This window comes from Pipistrellus kuhlii, unplaced genomic scaffold, assembly GCF_014108245.1.
Source record: "Pipistrellus kuhlii isolate mPipKuh1 unplaced genomic scaffold, mPipKuh1.p scaffold_m20_p_4, whole genome shotgun sequence".
NCBI classification, from domain to species: Eukaryota; Metazoa; Chordata; class Mammalia; order Chiroptera; family Vespertilionidae; genus Pipistrellus; species Pipistrellus kuhlii.
The window spans coordinates 73,082,836-73,100,169 of record NW_023425540.1 but is presented as its reverse complement, the minus strand read 5'-3'; the positions used below and the strand labels follow the sequence as shown (position 1 = coordinate 73,100,169).

The 17,334-nt window shown below is 42.4% G+C and overlaps 1 protein-coding gene across 3 annotated transcripts in view; it reads left to right on the top strand.

Annotated features, from left to right (window-relative positions):
• Positions 1-5,594: 5,594 nt before the first annotated feature.
• BAZ1B (bromodomain adjacent to zinc finger domain 1B) overlaps positions 5,595-17,334 on the top strand; it is a 69,426-nt gene continuing 57,686 nt past the window's right edge. For 2 of the 3 annotated variants that reach the window (XM_036408917.2, XM_036408916.2), the window contains exons 1-2: positions 5,595-6,094; positions 15,102-15,218. In XM_036408917.2, the coding sequence (XP_036264810.1) occupies positions 5,988-6,094; positions 15,102-15,218 (224 nt within the window). In that variant the 5' untranslated portion in view covers positions 5,595-5,987. Of the gene's footprint in view, positions 6,095-15,101; positions 15,219-17,334 lie in introns of those variants that run through there. The other variant, XM_045571179.1, reaches the window with a different exon arrangement.

The window sequence follows — 17,334 nt, the reverse complement described above, 5'->3', positions numbered from 1 at the left end:
TTACTTGACAGTCACTTAGTAGCCCTCTCAGTTACTGGCGAAGTGGCTGTGTTCAAGTAACCTTTATTTTACTTATGCAGGCAATTCATATATACCAAAGAGAAGCCGTTTAAGTGTTTCCTTTAAGTGAAAAGGTATGTATAGGAGGGAAAAGTGTAGGCTGTGTAAACAAAAACTTTCATGGCTGAAATCCTCTCTAAAAGAAAGGGTTTACTGAGCCAAATGTTAGCCAGAAGGACCAGGCCCTGGAGCATGAATTCTAAACCACCAGCAGCAGAGCTGGATGAAGACAGCATATTCGAAATCTTGGGTTTAAAGGGTCTTCTAAGTAAACAGTTTGGCAAAGAAAGATGTAAACTGTTTTGAAAGAATTTACATTGGCTGTAAAGGGGGTAACAGAAGGTGAAGTGGGGCTAGTTCAGAGTCTTGGGAAGCATTTGCTTCTTTGGATTGGTTGTGGGCAACTGTGGGGGACATTCAAGTGTAAACAAATGGATTTACCTGGTATCATACTCAGCTATTCTCTTCAGATAATCCAGGGAAATAGCCACTTGAAAGTTAATTCAAAGTTTTAGCATACATTCAGGAATGCAAGTAGTCTTTTGTTGATCTTGTCCTTCACTGTTAACTGTTTAACCTCTGTCTCCTCCTACCACCCTCAGGTCTGCAAATTAATTTAGCACTTCTCAGAATTTTTTGTCACATATAAAGGTTTGGTACTATCTGCCGTTTCAGGCATCCACTGAGGGTCTTGGAATTTTTCCCAGAATATAAGGGTGATGGAGACTACTGTATCTTGTTTATCCCGTAGCTGTAGAACTCAAGAGAGGTCAAGGCTGACCCTTTGAGGTTGTGAGGAAGGTGGAGCCATTAATAGAAATAAAAAAACACCCAGACTTGCCTGGTGTGGCTCAGTTAGTTGAGCTTCATCGCATGCACCGAAAGGTCCCTGGTTCAATTCCCAGTTAAGGCACATACCCAGTTTGCAGGTTCGCAGTATGTGTGTGGGGCAACCGTTCGATCCTTCTCACATTGATGTTTCTCTCTCTCAAATCAATAAAAACATACACATTAATAAAGTAAAATAAAAATGCCCAGAGAGAGCCAATGATGGAGGACAGGGAAATAATAAACTGTGGTTTTGGCCCTGGCCAATAGCTCAGTTGGTTAGAGTGTCACCCCAATAAATCAAGGTTGCAGATTCCTTCCTGGGTCAGGGCACATATAAAGAATCAAACAATGGCTCAGCTGGTGTGGCGTGGTGGATGAGCTTCAGCCTATGAACCAGGACGTCACAGTTTGATTCCCAGTCAGGGCACATGCCCGGGTTGTGGGTTTCGTCCCCAGTAGGGTGTGTGCAGGAGGCAATGATTCTCATCATTGATGTTTCTATCTCTCCCTTTCCCTTCCTCTCTGAAATCAATAAAAATATTGGGAAGAACAAGAATCAACCAATGAATGCATAAATAAGTGGAACAACAAATCAGTGTTTGTCTCTCTCTTCCCCCTTCCTCTCTTCCAAATCAATAAATTAAAAAAAAAAAAAAAAAAAAAAAAAAAAAGCCCTAGCCGGTTTGGCTCAGTAGATAGAGCGTTGGCCTGTGGACCGAAGAATCCCAGGTTTGATTCCAGTAAAGGACACATGCTTGGATTGCAGGCTTGGTCCAACATGCAAGAGGCAGCCAATCAATGATTCCCTCTTGACATTGTTTGACATTGATGTTTTTATCTCTCTCTTCCTCTCCTTTCCTCTCTTAAATAAAAGTATATATATTTAAAAAAATTGAACTGTGTTTTTGGGCTGTGTTTAGTTTGAGGAACCAACAGAATGGCCAGAAGACCAGCCAGAAGCTGAAGGTGTTTAAGCATCAGTGAAGCACCAATGTGTGGCAGAGCACAGCTCCATAGGACATAGACCACAAAAACAGACCCTGCTCATTGAGCTCCTGTCAGAAAACTACCCAGTGGAGATCTGCATGGGGAAATGTGCTATCCATCTGCAGACAGAGTTATGTGTTATGTCGCCATTTCCCACTTATTTATAAAAAAAAAGTCCTGTCATTTTGACATATATGTGCTTTATGTTTTTTATTATATATTTACCACAAGTAAAGGTCAGGAATTGTTATCTTTTACATTTTTTTTACTGTTTCACTTCATTACTGCTGTGTATGTGCTCCATGTGAGTGACGTAGGTGCTTATGTAGGTGGGTTCCAGCGAAAATCGAGTTAAGTTGAGCTGTAGGAACAGATCTCCGATGTAACCTGAGGACCTACTTTGTGTGTGTGTGTGTGTGTGTGTGTGTGTGTGTACACGTACGTCACACACACACACACACACACACACACACACACACACATAAAAGGGTAACATGCTAATTAGATTGGGAGACCTTCCCGGATATCCTTCCGGACAAAACTATGGTGGTGAGGCCTAGGCAGAGGTGGTTAGGGGTGATCAGGCCAGGAGGGGAGGGCAGTTGGGGGTGACCAGGCTGGCAGCCAGAGTGGTTAGGGGCAATCAGGCAGATAGGCAGGTGGGCAGTTAGAAGCCAGTGGTCCCGGATTGTGAGAGGGACATCCTGTGGGATCAGGCCTACACTGGTAGTTGGATATCCTCTGAGGAGTCCCAGATTGGAGAGAATGCAGGCTGGGCTGGAGGTCACGCCTACCGCACACACGAATTTCATGCACCGGACCACTAGTGTGTATATGTGTACATTTATGTATATACACAACCCTGCTATGTGCCCTTGACTGGAATCAAACCTGGGACCTTTTAGTCTGCAGGCTGAGGTACTATCCACTAATCCAAAAGGGCATGGGCTCCCTTTTTTTTTAATATATTTTTATTGATTTTGTACAGAGAGGAAGGGAAAGAGAGAGTTAGAAACATCGATGAGAGAGAGTCATCGATCAGCTGCCTCTTGCACACCCCCTACTGGGGATATGCCCGCAACCAAGGTACATGCCCTTGACCGGAATCGAACCTGGGACCCTTCAGTCCCCAAGCTGAGGCTCTATCCATTGAGCCAAACCTGTCTCGGCGAGCTCCCTTTTTTTGACATCTTCAGTACAAATGTTAAAATTTTGTGTTAATCAGTTCTATTGTGTGTGTGTGTGTATGTGTGTGTGTGTGTGTGTGTGTGTGTGTGTATATATATATATATATATATATATATATATATATTTTTTTTTTTAGTTCCATTGTTTATAAATTTGAGACATAGAAATAGAGGACATACACCAAGCAAGAGTCACATTAAAGGTTTTCTTAAAAATATTGTAAATGGCCGAAAGCAGTGTGGCTCAGTGGATAGAGCGTTGGCCTGTGGACTAAAGGGTCCCGGGTTCGATTTCCGGCTAAGGGCATGTTCCTTGGTTACAGGCACATCCCCAGTGGGGGATGTGCAGGAGGCAGCTGATGAAAGTTTCTCTCTCATCAATGTTTCTCACTCTCTATCCCTCTCCCTTCCTCTCTGTAAAAAATCAATAAAATATATTTTTAAAAATATATTGTAAACAAATACATAATCACTATAGAAAACAAAAAAGAAAACCAACCATAATTACACCTCTCCAAGGTAAGCACTGTTCTTTATTTGGGGAGGCTCTTATTAACTCATTTTGGGGCTGATAACCCATCCTCACAAATATGCATCTCTAGCTTCAAAAATCCCAACTGTGAATATGTACACAGATATTAATTTAATAAAAAAATTTTAAAAAAAATCCCAACTGTGTTCTGGATGGCTCTCCAGTGAGCTCAATATTGAGTCTCCTTTTCAAGAGCTCTGCCAACACTGGGGTTGGATTCCAGCCCATATTGGGCCCAGGTGCTGAAATGATTATGGTGCCCATTCTGGTGGACAATTAGATGCTGTTTTTGAAATACAAAATTTTTCCCAAATATTTGCTTTTTAATTTTTGTTTTGTTTTTCTTAATGTTTCTGGAGTATTTACTATGTGTGTAGTCGGCTCTTAGCTATCTAGTCCTTCAAATGTCTATCCCATTAGTCATCTAGTCTGTGCCTCTCAAATCTTTCTGCCTGTCTCCACTGATCTTACATTTGAGGCCCTTGGAATCACTGCCCCAAACAACTGCAGTTCTCTTCTAAATGGCCACTCCAACCATCACATGCTGTGGCCAAGGGGATCACTTCTTTGCCAATTCCATCTCTCGGTATTTTTTGCCTCAAAACCCCTATGTTTTAGGCACATGTCCTGAATTTACCAACTCTGCCCTGCTGTTCCCTCTACCTGCAATGTTTCTCTCATTTCTCGGTCTAGTCAAGTGCAACTTAGCTTTTTACAATCAACTCAAATACCACATCCCCTGAGAAGAAACCTAATCCTCTCAGAAGAAATGGCTACTAAAGGAAGATGACCTTCCTTTTCTGCTAGGTGATCAGAGAAGGCTTCACAGAAGTGGTGTCTGGTTTGATCAAGAACGTACCTTTTACTGGGGGTACTCTTCTCACCTCAAGGTGAAAACAAAAGGAGAATAAATCTGGTATTAGCATGTTGCATTCACGGACACCCAGCAGTCTATTCCTGTTGAAAAGGTTGCAAAGGATGTCTGGGGCCACTGAAATCTTTGAACCAAGGGAGATAATTTACTAGGGAGAAAATTATAGTCAATGTGTTTCTGATTGCATTGAATACCCAAACAGACTTTGGACTATGTGGGTATAGTCTGCATGGAGAAGCAGCTTAAATGTCATTTCCAGGCAGTTATTGCTGCTTCTTACTTTGGTCAGTACTCATCACATAGAACTATTACCGTATTTATCCCTTATTTTTTTTCAGGAGAGTCTTAACACAGGGCCCTGAACATTGTAGGTGCTAGTAATTATGATTTGAAGGAATGGGTGTCTCTTTAATAAGTATGTCCTTTAGTACATTTTTCCGAGAGATTCCATATTATCCTTTCCAGCAAGCCCCTAGAAAGTAGCACCATACCAATGTCCAGATCTCAACCACATTCTCATCCAGCAGTAAACTCTGGGGTGAGCAAAGCTGGGGCTCAAGCTGTCCTTCTGGAGAACCTTTACTTGGACAAGGTCTTGGGGTTACTTCCCGCCAAACCCTCCTCCCATCTGCTCCACGCGCGCATCTCCGGGCGTGGCCGAGCGCGGCGCCTTTAAGAAGGGGGCGGAGCACAAGTGGAAAGACAAAGCCCCTGGTCGCGCGCTCCCCTTCCCCCCTCCAGCGCAACACACGGACAGTGATGCCCGGATGTCGGTGTCGCCGTCAGTGTCACAGATGGCGTAGTGTGTATACGTGTTAGGGGGCTTCTCTTGTCTCACCTCCTTGAATTTCCGACTTTTCGGTTCAAATGCTACCTCCCACTTTCAACTCCACTGCTGGAGGCCTGCGCGCCAGTCACCGGTGCTTACATAACGTGACCTTTCACCTCTGCATACTGCCCTCTAGTGCGTTGCAACCCAACTACGCAGTCGGGGAAGGGGGCTGGACCCGAGCGCAGAGCGGCAGTTCCTCTGAGCCAATAGGCTGTGAGCGCTGGCTAGCCCTCCGCCTATTGGAGCATTCGCCACCGGCGCCACAGGCGAGCAAGTTAGTGTGTGTCTCGGCCGGCGGGGGGGGGGTGGGGAGGAGGGGAATCTCCCGCCATTTTTCAATAATTTCCTCCTGTGCAGCTAAGGAGTCGTGACTGCCGAACGCGGGGACCAGTAGCGAAGGTTGGCTGGAGGCTGCCAGCCTGCGCAGCGGTGCGCGCGGGAATTCTGCGTCCTCGCGTCCCGTTCCTGGGCCCTCCCGCGGCCGCGCCACCAGCGAGGGAGCTGATTTCTCGCCGCCCTCTCACCCCTCCCCTCCCCCACTCTACTCCCGGGATCCTGGCGCTCGCTCCGGGCCGCGGGGCCTAGTGTTGCTCCGCGGGCTGGCGGAGCAGCCGCTGTCTCCGCCGCCGCCGCCGCCGCTGCTGCTGCTGCTGCCGCCGCCGACATCACGCCGTCACCGCCGCGATGGCGCCGCTCCTGGGCCGCAAGCCCTTCCCGCTGGTGAAGCCGCTTCCCGGCGAAGAGCCGCTCTTCACCATCGCGCACACTCAGGAGGCCTTCCGCACCCGGGAGTATCCTTTTCCAGCCGCGCCGGCCTGGCCGCCCGCCCCGCCCGCGGGGTGGGCAGGGGGCTCCTCGGGCCCGGGGCCCTGCAGCCCCACGCGGGCGGCGGCTGTCAGCGTGCCGATGCCCGCGGGCCTTCGCCGTGAGTCCGAGCCCGCGGCTCTGGGCTGGGAGGCGGGCGGCGGGGTGAGGACGGGCGCCGGACCGGGCGCTGCGGAGCCCCGCGCCCTCCATTCCCCGGCACCGCACTTTGTCCCCGGGCCTCGCCGTGGAGGAGCGACCCCCACCACACACCCCTTCCCTCGGGTTGGCTTTCGACCCAGGAGCCACAGGGAGCGGGATTTCCTTTGCTTTTTTGTTTGTTTGTTTTTTTAAAATTAAACCTTCAAGTGAAGTTTTTAAAATGGTACCCATGTGGCCGCGTGATCCGGCTCGTACGAGTCTCGACTGCGTTTTACCCCGGTCCCTGCGGGGGCACTTGTGCTTTTCTCCTGGTGGACTTTTAGGTGACAGAATAGTGAAGCACAAAAAAAACCAAGAATAAAGTTCCAGACGTAGAGGGAAAGTTACTTTGGAGGAGCTGATGTCTTTCCGTACGCATGCACAGGTTTGGAATTTTGACGATGGAGAAGATTGGTGATTGTTTTTAAGTAAAATTAAGAAAATAGATACCAAGACATCCTTAGAGTTTTTATGTTGTAGCTTAAGATCACGAGGCTGATGCTTTATATACTAAGCATCCTCTCTAATCATTGTCTTCTTGAACAGGCTTAGTTTTTTGGTTAAAAGTTGTACAACTTTTATTATTATTATTTTTAATGGATGCCAGTTGAGTTCTTTTGACGCTTCTGTGTAAAAAAAAAAAGATTTTTGAGTCAATCTTTGATGTACGGAAAGCTTCAAGAAGGCTAATGTATTTAGTTTCGTCAGCCCTTTACTTTTGGTAGGACTTGATTTATTGTAGTTTCTGCTTGCTTTTGTACAGAGGAGGAAGTGCCTAGGTGAGGGGTATAATTTGATTTCATTTTTTTTGTTCACCCCTTTAATGTACTTAAAAAAGTCTTCACCTGAGGATATGTTTTTATTGATTTGAGAGAGAGAGAGAGAGAGAGAGAGAGAAACACTGCCTCCTGTATGTGCCGGTAGGTAGTAGAGATCAACTGCAACCTAGGGTAAGTGCCTTGACCTGGATAGGAACCCCAAAACCTTTGGTGTTCCAGAGGAACACTCCAACTACCTGAGCCACCTGGCCAGCACTAATGTAGTAATTTGTAGGGTAATTTCATTCTTGTTTGATTGCAGTTTGTGACTATTGGGTGTTTTACGTATAAAGAAACTTGGAAAGTGAGTCCATGCTGTAGGAAGGCTCTTAAAATATAACCATAGCATCTTAGAGCTGAATGGGTCTGGGAGATGTTCAGTTCTCCTGCCTGCTTTGCCAGGTGGTCCCAGAGCGTTTAGATGGACACACACTGTAAATGATGAGAGTCAGGAGTAGAATCCACTGCTTTTCCTACCTCCACCCTGTACCTAAATTAAAACCATGGAATGCTTCTCCTTTTTAATGTTGTTAGTTTACGTTTGTGTCAGTTTGTGGTATAAGATCCATTTAAGGGAGGGGTGGTGATCCTAATCTGGCACTTTTTCTTGTCCTGTTGGGATTTTCAGTATATTATTCTAAAGTTGCCCTCCTTTTAAAAAAACAACATTCCAAACATTGATAGAGTGAAAAATTACTTGTCGGAATCTGTCATATCAAATGTCATTCAAATGTCATCTTTTGAGCAGTTGATTCCTCACACAAATTATCAGATGTTAATTTTTCAGGTATGATTCTAAAGGAGTATAAGAAACATGATAGAGAAGAGATAAACGATAAGTCCTTTAAGTACTGAGCCATATAAAAGTGGCTGTAGCTAGCTAATTTAGAACTGGCAGCTCAGGCTTTTTCATATAATTTACTAAAGTCTTTGAAATATGATATATATAAAGTGTTCCTCTTAATGATGACAGTTGAAAACTGAAGCCTGAAACTTACAAAGTGGCATGTGTTTAATAAAAAATTCCCATGCCAGTATTTGTAGAACCTTTTTAACAAAGGAATTCATAAATTGTGTTACATATTGGGTATATTGCCCACGTGGGAGTGTCTACAAGTGGAAGCACTTTAGGAGGGTTTTTAAACTATTGTATTTTGTGTTTATCAGGTTGGCATATTTTTTATTAGACTATTAGGGATTTCATAGAGGAGAACAAGTAGATGTTTGGGTTTCAACTGTATTTGAAATACTGTTATTTCCAGATATATATATATATATATATATATATATATATATATATATATATATTTATTTATTTTATTTTATTTTTTACAGAGGCTAGAGTTAGGAATATCCATGAGAGAGAGAAACATCCATCACCTGCCTCCTGCACACCCCCTACTGGGGATGTGCCTGCAACCTAGGTACATGCCCTTGACTGGAATCGAACCTGGGACCCTTCAGTCCCCAGACCGATGCTCTATCCACAGCCAAACTGGTTAGGGGTTAATTTATATTTATAATTATGTTTTTAATAGGATTTGAGTAGTTCCCTTCTAAGTACTACCCTTTAATTGCATATATATTTTGTAACAAATTTATATGATGTTTTATTGACTTAAAGTGGTGTGTTATTATGTTCTTAAAAACATTATTCATCATCATTAAATTTACAGTGGTAGTAGTGAATGATGCACACACTTAATGACTGGGTGTTATATATTGATGATTACGTATTTTGTACAGTGTCTGAATCTGTGCTACATTAACTCCCTACTATAGTACTTTTCAGGCAGGACAGTAGATCTTAGTTGGGAAAATTCACTTTATCAGAATACTTTTAGTTACTGTAATTTACTTATTGATTTAAAAAATATTTTTTTTCTATTTTTATTATTATTTAAGGTGTGCAATTCTATAATATAGGGGTGTCGAACTCAATCAGAGAAGGGGCCAAAATCTAAAATCCAGCCTAAATCGCGGGCCGAATGGTTTACTGAACAGTCATAAACTGTCATTGTGATGGAAACGCAGCGGAGTGCAGTGATGACAGCGCGGTGCGGGCCACATTGCAAGGCCTGGCGGGACGGATTTGGCCCGCGGGCCTTGTGTTTGACACATGTGCTATAATACATCATCTCTATATTGTATTGTGTTCACCACCCAACTCATGTCTTTTCCCATCACCATTTCATTTGATTCTTTTTTTTAAATATCTATGATTTTTATTTTTTTTTTGAATTTTTACAGAGAGGAAGGGAGAGGGATAGATAGCTAGAGAGGAACATCGATCATCTGCCTCCTGCACACCTCCCACTGGGGATGTGCCCATAACCAAAGTACTTGCCCTTGACTGGAATTGAACCTGGGACCTTTCAGTCCGCAGGCCGACACTCTATCCACTGAGCCAAACTGATTAGGCTCTGTGATCTTTTTTTTTCTTCTAAGTATATGTTTCATTGATTTTTCACAGAGAGGAAGGAAGAGGAATAGAGATCTAGAAACGTTGATGAGAGAGAAACATCGACCAGCTGCCTCCTGTACACCTCCTGCCGGGGATGTGCCCGCAACCAATGTACATACCCTTGACTAGAATCGAACCTGGGACCTTTCAGTCTGCAGACCGACACTCTATCTACTGAGCCAAACCAGTTTCGGCTCATTTGATTCTTGTATGTGCTCTGACAGGATGGAACCAGCAACCTTGGCTTATAGGGATGATGCTTTACACACTGAGCTACCCAGCCAGGGTCTATCAGAATCAATACTACAAGGCGTTGGGGGTATAGTGGTGAGCATAGCTGCCTTCCAGAATCAATTCTTGATGTGATTATTTGACAGTAGTATGTTACATTGACTGTATTTAAGTCAAGGTGGGTTTTAAGGAGAAACTGAACCTATAAGCAGCCTATTGTAGGTTAATATTTTTGTTGTATTGCTTTAACTATCTTAGTTTCTAAAGCCTAGAAACAACTGGTTATTCATTTTTGGCTACATCAATATACGAGGACTTTTAGCTGGTGTAATGAGGAAGGGCTATTAGAATATGGCCAGAATAACTTGCTTGCTTAGAAAACCATGACTAGAGCAGGTTGCGTTTTTTATTTTCAGAGAGGGAGGGAGAGAGGAAGAGAAGGCTAGAAACACCTATGATGAGAGAGAATCTTCCTGCACGCCCCCTAGTGGGGATTGAGCCTGCAACCTGGGCATGTGCCCTGACTGGGAATCAAACCAGTTACGTCCTGGTTACCAGTCTACTCTCAACCACTGAGCCACGCCAGCCAGGCATTCTATTGACTTTTTAGAGAGAGTAGAAGAGGGGGAGGGAGAGAAAGAGAAAGAGGGAGACATCTGTTGGTTGTCTCCCACACTGTTGGGTCTGGGCATTGAGCCTGTGACCCTTTGGTGCTTGGGCAGAAACTCTACAGTCTAACCACTGAGCACCACTGGCTAGAGTTATTTTTAACTTAATGACAAACTGGTCCAAAGAGAAAAAAATAGGATGAAAGCAAATCTTGTTACTTTGTCATCAGGGTTGGTACTTAGAGCTCAGGGTTATAGTTGGGCTTACTTAACCTCCTATCTGGATCACTTCCTTTTAGGCTATCAAGGCCCTCTCTTCCTTCCTTCCCTCAATTTTTTTATTTTATCTCTCACCTGAGGATATTTTTCCCATTGATTTCTAGAGAGAATGGAAAGTTGGGGACATATCAACTGGCTGCCTCCCAAAAGCACCCCTGCCGGGACTGGGGAACCTGCAACCAATGTATGTTCTCTTAACCAGGAATTGAACCCAAGACCCTTTGTGGGCTGAGGCTTTAACCACTAAGCTAAACTAAAATTGAGATAAACAATTCTTACAAGGCAAAAAGAGAACAAAGAAGCAGTATATTGTAGGGAGGGGTATTCCTTGAATTCATGAAAAGTAGATGCATAATGAGATAGTCTAGGACTTGAAAAGATCTTATTATTTATAGTTTATACAACCTTTGGAGAATTGCTTTGACATTTTCTCTGCAATTATATGTGCAACAGTAGCTGGAACATAAAAAACATCAATTGGCATTTGCTCTGAATGGTTATTTGAGAGAGAATGAAATCTGAAATAGGATTTAGAGGCAGCTGTCTCAATATCTTTCTAGTCAAGCTTTTCTTTCATTTTCATTTTTTTCTCTTGCTTTCTTTAAACAGAGTAATAACCAGAATAAAATTACATAACTTAAAAAATACCCAGTGTTAAGGGATATTGTAGGAATTTCAGTTTTAGTCTTTTTAAAAAAATTGATTTTAGATTCTTCTCTCTGAAACCAGTTAAGAACATATGTTTAAAAAATTGAGCTAGAGAAAGGGGGAGGATGAGAAAGAAACATCAAATTTGTTCCACTTATTTCTGTATTCACTGGTTGATTCTTATATGTGCCCTCACCATCGAACCCACAACTTTGGGGTATCGGGATGATACTAGAACCAACTTAGTTTTTAAAGTAATCAGAAGAAAGGGGGTTAAAAACAAACAAGGCTGAGAAAAAAGGAAGTTAGGGTGAGAAGCACAAAGCACCAAAAGATTATCAGTGTGGCCAATTAAAATATTTTGCCTGGGTCAGAAACAGATCATAGGCTGGATTTATTAATGGCTCTGTTTGCTATTGGCGAGAACTGACTTGAGAAATGTGTAAGTGGCTGTAGTTGGGGACTGTAGAAATGAGGATTTCTGATTAGTGCACTAGGGCCATTCAGTGAGACTGGAAATATCTGTTAAAGTAGCAAGTGCAGGAGGATGAGGAGGGGTAATAAGAATTTAGATTAGAAACAGTTGGGTTTGATATATTACTGAGGTGTCCAGGCCTGTGGTCGGCAAACTGCGGTTTGTGAGCCACATGTGGCTCTTTGGCCCCTTGAGTGTGGCTCTTCCACAAAACCCACGGCCTGGGTGAGTCTCTTTTGAAGAAGTGGCGTTAGAAAAAGTTTAAGTTAAAAATTTGGCTCTCAAAAAAAATTTCAATCATTGTAATGTTGGTATTTGGCTCTGTTACTAATGAGTTTCTGACCACTGGTCTAGGCAATACTAATATGTTGTTGACAATATGGGTCTTGATCAGGAGGGCCATTTGTATATTGATAACATTCACAGACTGTACAAAATTACCAACTTAAAAATTAGCTTGTTATATTTAGTCAAACTTTTTTTTTTTTTTTTTTTTTTCCCATGTACAAAGCTGTTATTTTATTCAGCCGCAAAGTTGGGGAAAGGCTTCCAGTGAATCTTTAAGTTCTGGCTGCTTAAGAAAAGAAGGGGTCCTCATGTAGGCAAGCTGATTTTTTTAGCTTGGTCTCAACTGGCCATGATACTGTGAAGAGTCACTTGTGTCCTTTGTTTTGTTGTCAGGGATATTATATCTAATTGGTAATGAAAAGAAGCTCATTGGTTGGCTTTTTTGTCTGCTGGTGCAGTAAATTTTCTGCAGGGGACGATGGGATGAGTTGTCAAGGAAATCTGGTGTGCATGGATCTAACGTTTTCCATAAGTGGTGCAAATGCCCTTGGAAACTAGTGATTTAGCTATTGGACTGTCTGGAAAGGAAGCCTTAACCTATAAGTGAGAAGTCCAAGGAGAACATAAAAGGGTAGGATCCCTAGGCCTGGCCGGCAATCAGGGCCGATTTGTGGGGCGACTGGTGGGCAGGAAGATCGGGCAGCCCCTGCTGGCACCTGTGTTGGCTGGCAGCCTGGTGCTGCCCGCTGGCTGGCCTCACCCCCCTGATCACCACTGCCAGTTGCCTCCCTCGGGGAACAGATGCTCAATGCAGGGCCATCTGTGGGGTGACTGGTGGGTGGGGTGATCGGGCGGCCCCCGTTTGGAACCTGCCTTGACTGGCAGTCTAATGCCACCCTACATCGAGCATCTGCCCTTTGTGGTCAGTGTGCATCATAGAGATCAGTTCTGCTGTTTGGTTGATTTGCATATTAGGGTTTTATTAAATAGAAGTCTGACTTGTGGTTTTTAGTGTTACTGTATTTTGTGTAATCCTTTAAATACTGGAGGCCTGGTGCACAAAATTTGTGCATAGGTAGAATGGGTCCCTCAGCCTGACCTGTACCCTCTCCAATCTAGGAGCCCTCAGGGGATGTCCTACTGACTGCTTAGGCCTGTTCCCTGTGGTTCTCTGCTCTCTGCAGACCTGCTTGCTCAACACTGCTGCAGGCCCTGGTGTCTGCTCTCTGCAGGGGCCTGCTTATCCCTCACCGCGGAGAGGGCTAAAAGGGTTACGGAGGGTAAGGGGGATACCAGTGGGGCTGAGGGGACTGGGCGCCGCCATTTTGTGGCTATGGGCACCATCATCTTTGTGTCAGAGTGATGGTCAGTTTGCACATTCCCTCTTTATTAGATAGGATTAGCACCATCCCCAGAGAGAGAAATAGATTTGTTGCTTCATTTTTGTCAGATCTGGAGGTGGTGCTTTTACTATGGGTTAAAACTATTGTTTTGGATTTTCTGTGGTTTTGTCCCTGTTTGTCTTGTTATTGATCATAACCCTAGGAAACCAAGAATTTCAAATATTAAAAAGGAAATTACTTGTGAATTAATATCACATAGGGAGCTTTTTGAAAACTTTTATTCCAACTGCTATAAAATAAAGTAACTTGGAAAGTACAGAGATTGGCAGCAAATTCTTTATTTCTGTCAATTTATTTGCTAGCTTAGCATCTGTTGCTGTGCATAAAAGTAAATCAGCCATAACTGGTTTGGCTCAATGGATAGAGCATTGGCCTGTGGACTCAAGGGTCCCAGGTTTGATTCTGGTCAAGGGCATGTACCTTGTTTGTAAGCACATCCCCAGTAAGCAGGAGGCAGCTGATTGATGTTTCTCTCACATCAGTGTTTCTAACTCTGTCTCCCTCTCGTTTCCTCTCTGTAAAAAATCAATAAAAATATATATTTTTAAAAGTGAATTTGCTGTATTTTGAATTTGAACATAGCTGGCTGATAATGAATTCCCGTTGGAATATTGTAGAAAGTTATATACATGGTACTAACTTTTGAAGTCCTTTTCATCTTATAAAGACTGAACAGTGACTGCTAAGTGACTTGTGAATGTATTGTTATTGTAAATAACAAAGACGTTATAGATATTAAAATTATTTTTAGGATTTTTATGGAATTTTTAAAATTCTAAGAATCAACAGGTATTCCTATGGTACTAAAATCTTCCAGTCTTTTAGTAGGATCATTAGATGCACAAGGTTATTACAAACTATCTGTAAGACTGGTATAGTAATCTTATCCTCCTATGAAACTGATTCTTAAACTTGATGACCATCTAAATCTATATGCATAAAAGCGTAAGTGCTCGAATGACCAGTCAGTATAATGTGCACTGACCACCAGGGGGAAGACGCTCAAAGAAGGAGCTGCTCCCTGGTGGTCAGTGCGCTGCCACAGCCAACCTGCAGCCCATCCATCCAATCAACCTCCCGCTGTCCCGATTGATCACCTGCCAGGCCGAGGGACCCCACCTGTGCACGAATTCGTGCACTGGGCCTCTAGTTGTTTAATAATTCCACAGACCTTAAATTCTTATTTCTTATGATTTTTTGTCTTTTTTACCCCCCCCCCTTTTTTTTTTTACAATGCCCAAATCTTTATTTTTCTCTCAATAAATTGGAAATTTTGTTTTTTTGCCTTTATTTTTTCTTATGCATTTTTAGTACTGTTTGAGAATTGGGAATTTAAGAAATCACATTTGTAATAAAGTATTCATGTTTTATTTGCAAAGCACGACAAACTATTCTGATCATACTTTAGCCTTACTCGTTTGGATTCACCAATTGAAAATTAACTTCAATTTTATCTTCTCAATATGTATATCATAGAAAGGATGCTGTAGGTTTTTTTCTATATGTAATAAGTATTTTATGGATATGGATTAGTTGTCTCTGTTGCTTGAATATTGTTTTCCTGAGCCACTGCTAACAGAGAATATGAAGCCCGCTTGGAAAGATACAGTGAGCGCATTTGGACATGTAAGAGTACCGGAAGTAGTCAGCTAACACATAAGGAGGCCTGGGAGGAGGAACAGGAAGTTGCTGAACTGTGAGTAATATAAACATTGGTTTTTCTAGTACCATTTTCACATTATTAGGAAAGGGTGGATAGAGAGTAATGCAATATATTTTTTTTAAGTATATCTGCTTCTTTTTTTAATATACTTTATTGATTTTTTACAGAGCGGAAGAGAGAGGGATAGAGAGCTAGAAACATGAGAGAGAGTCATCTATCAGCTGCCTCTTGCACACCCCCCACTGGGGATGTGCCCGCAACCAAAGTACATGCCCTTGACCCGAATCGAACCCGGGATCTTTCAGTCCGCAGGCTGATGCTCTATCCACTGAGCCAAACCGGTTTGCAATATTTATATTAAAGTTTATGGGGCAAAAACTGGAATTTAATACATTAGTATATTCTATTAGTGTCTAAGTGCCCTGGCCTAGTGGAATTTTGCTAGTAACAAAGTGTGTGGAATACATAGTTTTTTAGGTAGTCATCAGGCTTTTGAATATTCTTGCTCAATACTTTTATCCTGTAAATATTTTGAAAATGGTGGTTCTAAACAATGGATGCAAATATGATCTAGAAGTAATATAGAGGTAGCAAATAAGTGGAAAGATTTTTTAAATTTTGTGGTCATTTGAAATTTAAGATAGTATTTACAGCAGCTACCAAAAATAAATACAATTTAAAGACCATTTATCTAAGTGAAGTAGTTGAATGAGGAGTCTGTTTTTAAAAAAAAATATGTTCTTACTAATTTTTAGAGAGGGAGAGAGAGAAATATCAATCAGCTGCTTCCTACACGACCCCTATTGGGGATTGAGCCTGCAACCCTGGCAGTGCCCTGATCAGGAATTGAACACGTGACCTTTTGTGACATTGCTCAGCCAACTGAGCCACACCGGACAGGGCTGAATGAGGAGTCTTTAAAATCCCTTTCTATATTCAAAGTGCCTACTTGTTTTGGTATTCTCTCAAAGAAAACACTCAGAATTGGGCATTAGGAACGTAAAAGATTAATAGAAACTAGGGATGTAAATTACTCTTTTGGGAATTTGGAATATAAGTTTTTACTGTGGACTTCTCATTGACTTTTCCTGATAACCCATAAGCAGAGAGCATATAATTCTGTTCTTTTGCTGGTGTAACAACACTGGGTTTAGTTGAGGTCTGGGTTCTCATTGAGGTCTTTGCCTTAGCTATTTAATTCTGAGGTTGTATAGTAAAAATAGCCATAGTTAATAATACATAATTGAATGGGAGTGACTGTGTTCAATGAGAGACACATTGATTGGCTGCCTCCCACATGTCCTGAAGCACACAACCCAGGCGTATGCCTGACTGGAAATCGAACCTGGGACCTCTTGGTCCATGAGATGACACTCAATCCACTGAGCTACATCAGCCGGACTCAAACTGTTTTTTCTTGGCGCTTTTCTGTTCCAAGCTCCAGGATCACAGATCCAGGACATAGTCTCCATTTTAATTTTATTTTTTAAAATATATTTTACTGATTTTAAGGAGAAAGGGAGAGAGAGGGAGAGAGAGAGAAACATCGATGAGGGAATCATTGATTGGCTGCCTCCTGCACGCCCCCTACTGGGGATCGAGTCTGCAAACCAGGCATGTGACTTTGGTTGGAATCGAACCTGGGACCCTTCAGTCCACAGTTCTATCCATTGAGCCAAACCAGCTAGGATTCAAACTGCTTTTTAAAAGAGTTGAAACGTAAGCTATCAGCAGTATATGAGTGTTACTTTGCACTATTTATATGCCCATATTGAGTATGATAATTACAATTTTTTTATTAGGTTAATAAGTGAAAAGTGGTACATCATGGTTTTACTTTGCCAGGGCTTTGGAGTTTAAATCATGGTTCCATCATGTTAACTTCCTGATTTATTTTCCTTATCCATGAAATGAAAATTCTAGAGAACTAAATGAATGAAAGCATATTATTGGTTCAGACATAATACAAATACAAGCATTATGATGTCCTAACTAAAAGATAGGAAAAGGCTATGAATAAATAATGCACACCTAAAACAGGAAGTCTACTGCAAAAACAAATTAATGGGAAAATGACCACCTTACTAATGATGTGCATATTATTTTTACTTTATGAAAAAATTAATCTGGAAAGGTCAGTCTGACAAAG